The sequence below is a fragment of the Primulina huaijiensis genome, chromosome 7 (assembly GCF_012295235.1).
Source record: "Primulina huaijiensis isolate GDHJ02 chromosome 7, ASM1229523v2, whole genome shotgun sequence".
Classification (NCBI taxonomy): Eukaryota; Viridiplantae; Streptophyta; class Magnoliopsida; order Lamiales; family Gesneriaceae; genus Primulina; species Primulina huaijiensis.
Window position 1 is genome coordinate 831,644 of NC_133312.1, and position 12,729 is coordinate 844,372.

At 34.9% G+C, this 12,729-nt stretch overlaps 1 protein-coding gene and 1 pseudogene across 3 annotated transcripts in view; both read right to left on the reverse strand.

Moving 5' to 3' along the window:
• Nucleotides 1–65: 65 nt before the first annotated feature.
• On the reverse strand, nucleotides 66–8,176 carry LOC140980757 (MMS19 nucleotide excision repair protein homolog; annotated as a pseudogene).
• Nucleotides 8,177–8,401: 225 nt separating this feature from the next.
• LOC140980190 (MMS19 nucleotide excision repair protein homolog) overlaps nucleotides 8,402–12,729 on the reverse strand; it is an 11,197-nt gene continuing 6,869 nt past the window's right edge. Inside the window, exons 1-5 of one of the 3 annotated variants that reach the window (XM_073445894.1) lie at nucleotides 10,469–10,894; nucleotides 10,250–10,312; nucleotides 10,059–10,113; nucleotides 9,323–9,420; nucleotides 8,402–9,065 (exon numbers count right to left, since the gene is read on the reverse strand). In XM_073445894.1, coding sequence (XP_073301995.1) covers nucleotides 9,018–9,065; nucleotides 9,323–9,420; nucleotides 10,059–10,113; nucleotides 10,250–10,312; nucleotides 10,469–10,498 — 294 coding nt within the window. In that variant the 5' untranslated portion in view covers nucleotides 10,499–10,894 and the 3' untranslated portion in view covers nucleotides 8,402–9,017. Of the gene's footprint in view, nucleotides 9,066–9,282; nucleotides 9,421–10,058; nucleotides 10,114–10,249; nucleotides 10,313–10,468; nucleotides 10,895–12,729 lie in introns of those variants that run through there. The other 2 variants (XM_073445895.1, XR_012175893.1) reach the window with 2 other exon arrangements.

The window sequence follows — 12,729 nt, forward strand, 5'->3', positions numbered from 1 at the left end:
AAATTTTGTTTGGTAGTTGTGTGTGATATTGTAGAGGTTACGTCTATTAAAGATTATGAATAAACGAACAGGAACACGATAATGTGCAGAAATTATTGTATATCAATTATACATAGAATTGCTTCTACCACTGCCATTATTTCCACCCTACATAAATTTTTATACAGTAGATATTCACGGCTCCAAACGTAAGTTCTATATAAAAAAAAAAAAAAACGTAATCGATGGTTACTTACGCTAAAACAAAAAAGAATGATTATTTCTGGGTTAAAAAAAAACAAACAAAGAACTTCGACAGGGACTTCCCCCGATATGGGCCGCGCAAACTTTGTCACGGCTGCTGTGTTTTTACGAAATGAAGAGTTTTTCATTCATTATACTAAGGCCCTGTAAATAAGAAAACAGATGCCAACAAACGGTGAAATTTCTCATTCAAAAGATGGAAAAAAACAAAGATATAACATACCAAGCTCTTCGACATCTGACGGCTTCTTGACGAATTATTCGCTTGGGATCGTCCAGTGCTTTTGATATGGATTGCAAAACCTATACATTGACGATTTCATCATATACTGTTATTATCACATACCATTCAGAGGCATAATCATAAGAAATGAACTTGTGATGATTAAGTTGTTGCTGACACTATTACAAAAATGATGTTTTTTATATAAAAAATCTCGTTGATAGGACAGGGACGTTTCAGACAAAAAGAACTTGAAACTTAGACAACAAAATCCGGGAAAGGAGGTTCCATCATTTGACAATTGTGTGAAATCTAGATATACATGCATGCATGCTCTAATAGAACTGCAAAGTGCAAACACATACCACAGAAGAGAATGCAGAGCCAAGAGGATCAGCGAAAGTCTTGACGAAAGTGGGGACAAGGCAACTTTTTACATGGAATTGACCATAAACATAACATCGATATGCATTAAATACTGTACCTGAGTTCTCAAGGGATAAATTCTTGTGTGGGGAAGGTCCGACATAGCAACAAGGCACTGTATGGCTGTCTCTCGAACAGCCTGAAAATCTCAAGAAACGTTTACATATAGTTGATATGACAAACCTCGGGAGAGTAAACAAATACTTTTTACATATCGTCATGTACAAAATATACAAACCATAGCGAAAATAAGCCAAATAATGAAGACATTAATCAAAACGACTAGTACTTAAATTCAATGAAATTATAAATACTTATGCCATTTTAGATGATGCATAATATCAAATGTCGTATTCGATCAATAAGATCGTCTGAGAGAGATTCATTATACCATGGATCTTGAATAGGCCGTTAGATCAATAAGTTGATTGACTATTCTTGGTGCATTTCCAATGACAGCTTCTTCTCCTGCAGCACAAAAGTTAAGCAATTGACGAGCCCCCGCAAAAAAAAACCAAGAATAAGTCGTGGTTAAAAATTAACCCTCATCCAGTTAAAATGAATTTGAAAAACCAATTTGTCAATCAACATGCTCCACCACCTTTAAGCCGCTGTCAAACCTCAGAAGAAAAACCACGTCCCTGACTAGTGTGCCATTTTTTAAATGGCAACAACATATTCTCAAGTCCATCTAGAAAGATTTATCCATATATGTAAAAAAAGATTTTTCAATGTTAGTTTTTGGGATGGAACCATACACGATAAAATATCGGAAAAGTAACCTCACAAGCCTAAAAACTCCTATAAAATTATAAGAACTATTTAGTTTTTGGGATGGAACAATACGATAAAATATCGGAAAAGTAACCTCACAGGCCTAAAAACTCCTATAAAATTATAAGAACTATAATTGAATATCAAATCTAATAAACCTTCAATTTCCTCTCACCGTTTTTGTCTGTCAATAGTCCAGATAGAACTAGCAACACATTGTAGATAATATCCTTATCCAGAACATCCTTGCTCAACATGGACAAGCAATCCAATAACATAGGAATCAGCTGCATGAAAAGGCAAGTATCTCAACTAGCGCTACATAACAAACAATACGTGTAAGTAGAATACATGAATGTCTGACAAGATGCACACAGATATTATGCTGACCTTTTTGGCTTCACTGAGAATAGCCGTCAGGGGAGTATCTGACACAACATGTGCAAAGGCTCGATATAGCATAAATCTGGGGAGGAAAAACGACATATGGCTAGATCAATGCAAAAATGTATACAGGAAAGCATCTACCTGACCAATATATAGGCTTTGAAAATCGTATTAAGCCATGTTATTAGATGCTCTAGCATAGAACAAGTTTCATAACAGAAGATGTCAAGGATGTGGTATAGCGGCTGTCCATAAAGGACAATGATACACTTATCTCTAATTTACCATGTGATTGTCAAAACTATGAATAACATTTAGAACTGTAGATACAAACCTAACAGATGATGACTCTGATTTTACAACCAAGGATAACAATATGGGCATCACGGAACTAAAAAACCGCTGCTTGTAAAGAGGCCGCATGACTGCATGATATCTTTGATTCAAACATTCTTCGGAATCACTCATAATTATATGAAATGCATCTGCTGCACACTTCATCAGCTGATGAACATATTCCTCGTCACAAACTTCAGTCCATTCCTGCAACTGTTTTGGGTCCCCAATAGTGCCATCCAACGTCAACAAACCTAACAAGGTCACTGTTATATCTTTTACCTTCTCATGACCCCTCATAAGTAAAGCTTTGCCACTCCATGCTAACCCAATCACAACGTTACTTTGAGCTGATTGAATTCTTAAAGTATCTAGTTTCAAACCACTGAAATCAATCTCAAATCCATCATTTCCAGACACATTACCATTGCTGGAAGTCCTGATGAAACTACCAAATATCATGTCCAAGGCCTCTTCCAGGCTGATGGTTCTAGATGAATTCATTCCTGTGATTTTTGAAGGTAGTTTATTAACTAAAGCACTTAAAGCATGAGCTGAAGAAACATGACCATTGAGGATGGTTGAAATGAGCAGCTGCACAATCATTTTTCCATCTGGTACGCATGCCTGAGGGCGGAGGGCTATAATAACTGAAGCAAATAAAGAAATAAGCCACTCATATCTATAGGTGGAAGAGTCAAAATTGTGTTTTTGCTGGGGCCCTTTCAAATTAAAGGAACAATTGTCAGATTGGAATCCCACTGACTCAAAACAGCTGCTTGCAAAGAGTAGTTCATAAGATTTATTTATAATAATCTCCTGCCCTTCCACTGTACAGCTCCCAACAGACTTCTTCATCGCAGTCATGGTTGCACCAAGAATACTCTGATAACAAATCTCACGATTAGCAACAGTCAACAAGAAACAAACAACAGCCATTTAATTATTCAAATGTGTCTTACACTTGCATAGTCTGGAGTGCTGGGGTTGATACACCTACTATTTTCGATCTTGGCCCAGATACCGAGAGCAAGCTTCATTGGAATTTCCTCAGAATCCCCGGTTTCAAGAAACCTATGGTCATGTCAAGAACTAAGTCCAATGAATACTTGAAAATCATAAGAATACTTTATCAATCTGAAAAATCAGCGCGTCTAAGAAAATAAATCAAATGGAATATGAGAAATAATACAAATTTCATCGATCCATTTGCCTACTGGATAAACTCGACGGCATCACTCAAATTTTATTGGGAATAATCTCATGACAGCGAAGGTTGTACAGCTACTACATTGATTTACATTCTAGGGAAGTGGTTAATGCTAAATAATGAAGCATGTAAGTAGTTAATAGTTAATACCACTATGTCATTCATTTTAGTGCGCCATCATATGGAAAGACTTCTCTTCATACGGCTTAACCAATGAATATGCCACTTTCCCGGCAGCAAACAAGATTATGAAGGTTAGGAAGTTCTTTATCTGGTCTGGGAGGAAAGGTAAGAAAAAAGTGTTAGGACTGATACATAGCATACCGAGTTCCTACCTCTATTCATCTTTCAATGAATATTCATATTTTATATTTTAAGAATACTCCATAACATAACTTAGACTCGAGTATCATTTTGATTATCGAAGAAACTACAATCTGATTGTGTGTTTAATCCAGGATAATGCTCCCTTTTTATAAGTTTTAAGTTTTAACCATACCAAGCATTGTTGACTTCACTACCAGTTTCCCCTACCTGGTTGTACCTATATGGTGACTTCTCCTACAAGATTCATAAGCAATAACATACAAATGTGTGAATGTGAAGGAACACGTCCTCCATTTTTCCGCCCCTCCTTACGAAACAGTCATTTCAACTGTGTCCTCTCACTTCAGACACCTAGGCAGGGAAACAGATGATATATAGCACATCTACATAAACGGGCAAGAAGTTCAAATTCGGCTACGATGTGTTTCCAGCATTAAGCATGAATCAATCAACTTTTAACATACAGCCAAAAAACACCCAACAAAAATAGACAAACCAATGGGTCCAACACCCATCTCTGATTGAAAACAGTAGATTGTCTCCAAAAATGACTTCTATCTATATGCATAAGGTTGTTAACATCAATCATGGACTCACGCTGTAATTGTGATATAACTAAAATAGTTCGATATTTTAAGACTAGAATGGCATTTAGCCGGTAGAAAGATAATTGCTTGATCTAGAAAAGATTGTAAAATACAGGACTGAAAATATGAACTACAGAAACATGACTAGATAAATTATAGAAGATATTTAATGCAATAAACGCTGCATACCATGGAAGCACCCTATTAGAATAAGTATCAAGAAGCTCGGTTGTCAACTTAGCTGACTCAATATTCCCAAGTTCCTGAACAGTTACATTACTAACTTGAATCAGTAGACACCAAGCTAGAAAAAATAAAATGGAGAAAAAAAACAATTATAGAACAATATTAGGGGAACAAAAAAGCATAAAAAACAAAGAAAGGACAATTGCAAAATTGACTACAATTAAAAAAAGGATCTATGTGATGTCTAGATTCCTCGAATCTACTGTAACGAATTTCATCCGGCAATTTACCAGCACTCGGTAGCATCCTAAAAATATGTGACAAAAATGATGACACATACTCAAAAACAAAAAAAAGTGAGTGGCAAAATTCAATGTACTGCGACTACCTTTACAAAGGAATGTGTAAGATGAAGTTACATTATATAAAAACTTCTGTCTTGTGTTGAATAAGAAATACTAATAGCATACATACATAAGCTGCAGAAAAATGGACAGATATGGCCTCATCCAACCCTTGAACAAGTCTGAGCATAAATTCTTTCTTCGTTACTCCTATGTCATAGGCTGCTTGCAGTTTAAGTGATGAAGAAGTAGTTATATCACAAGAAGATATCAGGAAAACAATCTTCTCAACAACAGTACTCTTATAGCATGAAGCTCACTCAGAGTCTGGACATTTATCAATAAACAAACCGATCTCCACCAGTGCCTTCAAAGCTGAAGTCCACAAGAATGTCTTATTGATCTCAAAAGTAACAATTGATACCAGCTTCAACAAAATACAGTCATACAAGGACTTGGATACTGGGACAAAGCTTGCCGGAAAAGTACACAGAGTTTGCAAACCCTTCACTGCAGTCATGGGAGTTAAAGAGTTTAAATAGAAAACCAGTTTAGCCTAATGAATATTTACTTTTTAACCATACCACACACTTTATGCATTTCTTGAATAAAAATGATCTGTTAATGGTTAATGATACAATTATCCACCACAATAATTCATAGGGCAGCTTGGAACAAGGATTTTCCTTCAACACAAGTGCACCCAAGAAAATAAAGTAATGGAGGAATTCCATTGATAGTTAAAATGCTAAATCAATATATATTTTATGTTATTCGTTTCTTGAGCTGCTCTTTGTATCATTTTAATGCTTCTTTTCATGATACACATCGATGCACACATCTGCCTCAGCAAACCTTGCGTACAAAATTAAAGTATGCTTACACTTCAGTAAGTTCATCCAAAAGATACATATTTAATAATTTAACAACATTCTCCGTATTTGACTTGGCAAGGAAAAGGGAAAATAAATCCAGTAAATATGACACAGTTAACTTCATGATCATCACTTGTGTTTGTCATATGGAAAAATAGACAACAGAACTCACAGAACAGGACTAACCACAAAGATATACAAAGGCACTATGTGCATTGCCAACAATATTTGATCCTAAGAAAGAAATGAATCCCTTCATTAGTGGCTTGGAGAATCTGTGAAGCATTGCACACCATGTCTGATAGGCAAAATCAGAAAGCAAGGTGAAATTAGTGAAGGGTGCGGTCAGACATCTGCATGCACCTAGAAATTCGATACAGAGATAGAGGGCTCCAAAATTAAGTTTGACAAGAGAAGAACAATCATCATCTAAGTAGCTATTTTGAGATGGTTATGCCGCGGAAATCCCTAAAGCATCCATGAGGAGCGGAAAAAAACTCTCGAAGACCTTATTGCACGATGCAACCGAGGATTTAGCACAAACTGACATAATACGACCAGCTGCATGTAATTTCTGCCTGACAAATACAGGAATATCACCATAATCCATAGGCTCCATCAGGGAGTTAACAAATATATTGATGTCTTTATCACTCAGAATTAGGTTAGTAAATATACTGTCTTGTCGTATAACCTCTAGCAGAAGCACAAAAGCCTGTGTCACTATATCATTGTCCTGAAATCCCATTCCACCCATCAATTCAGACTCCGCGGAAACAGTAAATTCAGGTGAACTAAACGCAGCTTCTTTTATACAAGACCAAAGAGCTTGAGCATATTTGACCATTATATCTGATCCATATTTTGTTGAGCAATAGCTTATATACCTAAATGACTCCGCCTGCAGGTGAAGAGATACAGTCCAGTGTCAGAAAAAAGAGAATCCCTTCATTGTTGGACAAATAAGAAAGGATTTGGATAAAAAAAGCACCAACCTTAGCTGATGGCAGAGATGAAGACAATTTCTCTAATAGCAAGGGCATAGAGAATGGTTCAAAAAGGGGTGTAGAAGCGAATGCCAGCTGAAAAACATTACATGAAGTAAGAATCTAAAAAATATCAACTCTTAAATTGAAAAGAATCTCTGCTTCAAAAATTTTAACAATATAAGCACATAAATTACAGAAGGTGCGAGCTTTATGAATGTCCAAGGACAGAAAAAAGCACAAGTCTAATTTCTATTTTTTCTGTGGATTCCTATATAATATTTGACAAAGCATCAGTTTCAAATACTCCGGTCAAATAAGAGAGATAATAACACTTTCAGGTTGATTAGCTTGATATGATTTATCAAATACACAAAGATATGCAAATGTTTGTTTTTTTCATACAAGCTGAAAGGAAGACCACAAGTATTCCGCAAGAGCTTTCCTCCCTCTCATACTCCAAAGAAAGGAGGGAGCGCCATAAATCAGTCAGTATTTAGCAGCATATAATCTCTTCCAAAGTTTCTCCTAGAGAATTGTGGTCGGGCTTAATTTCTAATATGTAGCGTATAAAAAACAACTGAGACTTCAATTAAATCAGCGGAATCTGAACACTGCAACAGTGCTAATATTCTCCTAGAGAATTGTGATCAGGCTTAATTTCTAATATGTGCCGTATAAAAAACAATTGAGACTTCAATTAAATCCGCGGAATCTGAACACTGCAACAGTGCTAATATTCATACTTATCATTATATTAGATTAGATAAATGAAAATGAAAATATAATTGGCTAGGTTATTAAAAACCTATTCCTCAGAACATGAAATTGTCATCGGCTCTAACTTTTCCTATCTATCAGGAAATGCATAAAAGTAAGCCTATTCTGATATCACATGTCAGAGGGTCATCATCATTCGTCATCACATCAGAGGCTAGTAGCAAGAGTTCCTTAAGAAGTTTTCTGATGTAATAGTACAGAATCATGCCCACAAGCTGCAAATTACAGAAGTTTTCTGATGTAATAGTACATAATAGTACAAAACCATGCCCAGCTATACCGCCTTTCACGGTAACATGATGCAAACTGCAAATTACATACCAATAATGCCTTTGAAAGCTCCTCTCTCTTATTATCATCATCCTCTCCTTTCCGCTTCAAAATGAAATTCTGCACCAAATTAGTGGAGTACACACATAGTAAGTAGGAGAAACAAATGTTTCCTAGTCGTTCAAATACCAACCCTGAGAGACAAGTAATGAAAATGGTTGATCAAACAATATTAAACAGTCCTAGACCGGTCATAAATGAAAGATTCACCAAATATATTGCAGTACTTGTTTTCTAAGTCCAAGAAAGTATCTTGTCTATATTTGTCTCAAATATGTAATACCCTGAACTACTCAAAATTATGTCACACATTCCTTAGGTTGCCACTCACTCATCTCCGAGAAGTTATCTTAACTGGAGCATCTGGCTACCAGCGCTCATAATCATCTGTCTTTAAATTTACACAATAGAAGCTACAGTGCTTCAATTATAAACAGATAACAAGTCCACTAAAAAACAAAAATATAATCCATTTCTGTAGCGTGAACAAATTGCCTGAAATGGTCTCACTTAAAGCACTTTCACAAAGTCGACATTAAGGGATGAATGCATTTCTTTAGAAAAATTGGAACTTATGATGAAGCTGTTTTATAGCTTAAACCTTGTTTACAAATCCATCTCAAATTGAGGCCTGATTCTAGCAGCCAACTTCATGTTAAGCTGATTTAATCATCATCATGACACTCGAGTCCTTAAATTAAAAAAGGGATTATAATGCATAAATTAAAGAATTGAACATAAGCCTGTCACGGGGAGCATCAATCATGAAAGAGAGGTACTAATATTATAACGAGTGTCATTCAAATGTAACATTCAGCTAAATCAGAAATCTTTCCAGCAGTGATCCAAATATATCATGCCCCTTGTGTCCCTAATACTTACACTGCCCTACCTAGTTTTCACTCTGGAAGAACGTAATCCACATGTTGCAGTGATGTAGTTTGCCTAGTAGCTTCACAGTCATGCAGCAATCTTTCACGAGTGACAAATCCTAACTCAACATCTATTGCGAGATTAATGAATGACTGACGCCTCCAAGCGCACACAATTTCTGTGGTAGATGATTGAGGTGATTAAAGAATGGATGCAAGTATGAAGTGAAACAACGGAATAACTAGATGATGAAGTTAGAGCAACCTGTCAAGAAAGGTTAAAAAAATATATGGAACGCGAATCAAACACATCCAAAGAACAAAATAGAGCAGATAGACCAATTTCTTCCATACCATTGTTTACTCAACAATCTTTCAGAGAAGAATCCTAAATAGAGCAGATAGACCAATTTCTTCCATACCATTGTTTACTCACCAATCTTTCAGAGAAGAATCCTATCAGACTATGTATTGAAGTATCAGTTAGGGGCTTCGATGTTAGTTTATCCAAAACTTCAGCCAGGAGGAGAATTCCTGAAACATAGCATGATAAGCATCAGCCTTCAAATACATTATAATCTGAGGGAAACACGAATAACATTTACAAAAATTGCATGACATCCAAAATAATGAGAGCATCTATAGTGCAGGCCTGGAAAGTTTTACATCATTTCACGGCACTTAGAATACCGGTAACTTAGTTTTTCTTAATCAGAAGATTAGCACCCAGACTCTTCTCTACAGTAAGAATATAAGATAAATTTTCTTGAGCATTCCCCAATCCTAAAGTTGTTTCTTAATTAAGTATTAATTAGGGTGATCATCATAAATTCAAAAGTTTTCTGGAATTGACAGAAAACAGCAATCATCAGCACCAAACACACCCCACATAAATCTATCTTACAGAGCAAATAGGGATTGCCAAATCCATAGGTTAGGTTACATTCCTGGGGTGCTTCATGCCTTCACAGCACTAAAAAAATTATTGAAACGAAAAAAAATTGAAATCTACAAGCAGTATAAACATATGAGGTAAACAATGTAGGGTAAAAACCCATAAAATTATCACAAACATAAGCCCTCATTACGATGAAGTAACATTGACTTCGAAAATAAAATCTTGATTTTACTATAAACACGTCACATTGATTATAGTATAAAAACAAAATTACCACGAGAACGGATAATATGGTCTGTAGTGGTCAAGTACATCTCCATCTCCCTAACCTGTACATGCGTAACAACAATGTATACCCACCAAAAATTTTAAAATAAAATCTAGGATAGGATAAAATCTATTACAAAAGGAAAAAAAATTATACTTCGAAACTAACTATATTAAAAAAATTAAGGAAAGTCTTACAAGTGCTTCTATAGTCAACATATCATTTTTCAGCAGGGTAGCGACTGCACTGACACTTGCTTCCTGTAATTCAAATTAACATCATAAATACACAAATTTTCAGCTTACAACTTGAAAGTAGAAGCAACCTAAAAAATTTAGCATAAACTAAAGTACTAAACATTTGAATGGTATACAAAATGGTTCCTCTTTAACTGTGATTAAGTATAAATTGCTAACCCCTGATGGATAACTGTGTCTAGTAAACATAGGTGAAGATTGAGCAAAAACAACAGAATAAGGGCTTTCAAAATGGAATAGAAATAAACGAGAAGTCAAATGCTTGCAATGGATTTAGAAAAGAATAGTTCGTTCTGAGAACTACTGTTAGTAGAGTGATGGATTCACTAAAAGTTGGAAAAGAGTATAAACATTTAATTAAGACAACAGAGTACGGACATTCAAAATAAATAAAATAACGAAAAGGTAAATGCATGACACATATTCTGGAAAAAATATCCTTTATTCAGATAAATTGTATCAGATTTCTAAGTTCGCTGAAAATTGGAAAATTCATAAACATTGAACAAAATATCAGCATGCTATGGACCTTTGATATTTCATATGCATAAACCCAACATTAAATGTTTACAGTGACATAAGGAAAAACAATTAGTCTTTTTTAGAAAAATTGAAACTGGTAAACTTCATAAACTAGAAATAATGCACGTGCATTGCACCTGGGAAATATATGTTGAAATAATTAAAATTTGAAATAAATTTAGTTAACTCAACAAAAGACAATGATAATAGTATTGTAAATTTTGAAAATTCGTTTTAATTAGCATATGTAACTAATTTTGAAAAAAAAAACATATTTTTTAAATTTTAAAAAAATATTTGGACTATTAAAATTTTTCTCATATCTTTTTTATTATATTGTTTTCTTTTGTTATTTGTCATATTCTCTCAATAATGCATATATTTTATTATAATATTCAATTATTACAATCTTTTTTGTCAATCAATGATATGCAATTTTTTATTTATAATGTTGCTTGATTATTATTCTCTTTCATGTAAATTGACAAAAATTTCTACTGGATGCTTTTACTTTCCTAGACACCTTTAATTTATTAGACATTTATACTTGATAATATATAAACTACACATTATTATCAGGAGTGAACAAAATTTCGGTTAAACCGAATTAAATGACCGAACTGAGTCAATTCGGAAATTCGGTTCGGTTATTTCAGAAATTCGATTTTCAAATTAAAAAAAATTCGATTATATCGGTTAATTCGGTTCGGTTACGGTTGTCAAAATTTTGAAATCGGCTAACCGATATAATAAATACTATTATTTAATAAATTTTTATTATTTATCAATTTTAATATATTTTTAAATTTTTAATTTTAAAATCAGCTTAATTCTAAAGAAAAATTTGTGATGTATGTGATTTTATGTTTTTATGCATTTGTGTAGATTGTAGTGTTCAAAAAATTTACATATATAATTAAAGTTAAATCACAATTTTTTTTTAAAACTAATCGGTTAATTCGGTTCGGNCATCCTCTCGTAACTTTCCATGTTGATACTTGCACTGTTCTATGACATCTCTGAGGTCCATGTTATCACTCCTAACTAGCTCACCCTGATAGATCGACTGGGTAAGGCGGACATGGATCTCATCTTTCTCAGCGGTTAGAAGCTCGACCTCTCTCTTTCTCTCACTCAGTCTAGCTCTAAGTCGCTGAATCTGACGGGACTGAAAGTGAAGGGCAAGCTCCTTCATACGGATGGCAGCTTGGGCACGGGTGCGGGGTCGCATAGGAGTAGACGGAGCCATTTCCTGAAATCAAAAAATGGAAATGCTCAGAATCGACAATAGGCAATATCTAACAAGGGGCAATATATGAAATTTTCGGAAATACACAAATACATATTTTTTTTCCAAAAATGGAAAGTTGGGATTTTGACACATGAGTTCGAAGCATATGTCGAGAGGATTCCGGGACAATCGACGGAATCGAATTCGGAATTTCCTATGAGAAGTTATAGGGTTTACGAATATTTCCTAAAACGGCAAAAACGACGTTTCGGAGGCCTAAACGAAATAATTTCGCGATTTCAGCCCCTACCTCACGACTTTAGGGTGTGGCTATCGTTCGTTGGGCCGTTTCGGAGGGGATAGCGTCGGCCTCGAGTAAAAATTCGTCCGAAAATTTTTTTAGGTTTTTTTTTTTTTTTTTGGAATCGATTTTTCCCAACCGGATTATGAACCTGGCGGCTCTGATACCACTTAAATGTCACGCCCCGAAACTCGGGATTGACACCGGCGTCGTTTAACAATCACACAATTGAAAACAACAAGCCTTTGTAGCACAGTTTAAACCGAAATCAGTTTATAATTCATAATTCAAACGAAATAAGCATTGTCTTTACAATACCGAAATCCAAAATAACAGAGTTTAGTGCGGAAACGTAAAACTACATAA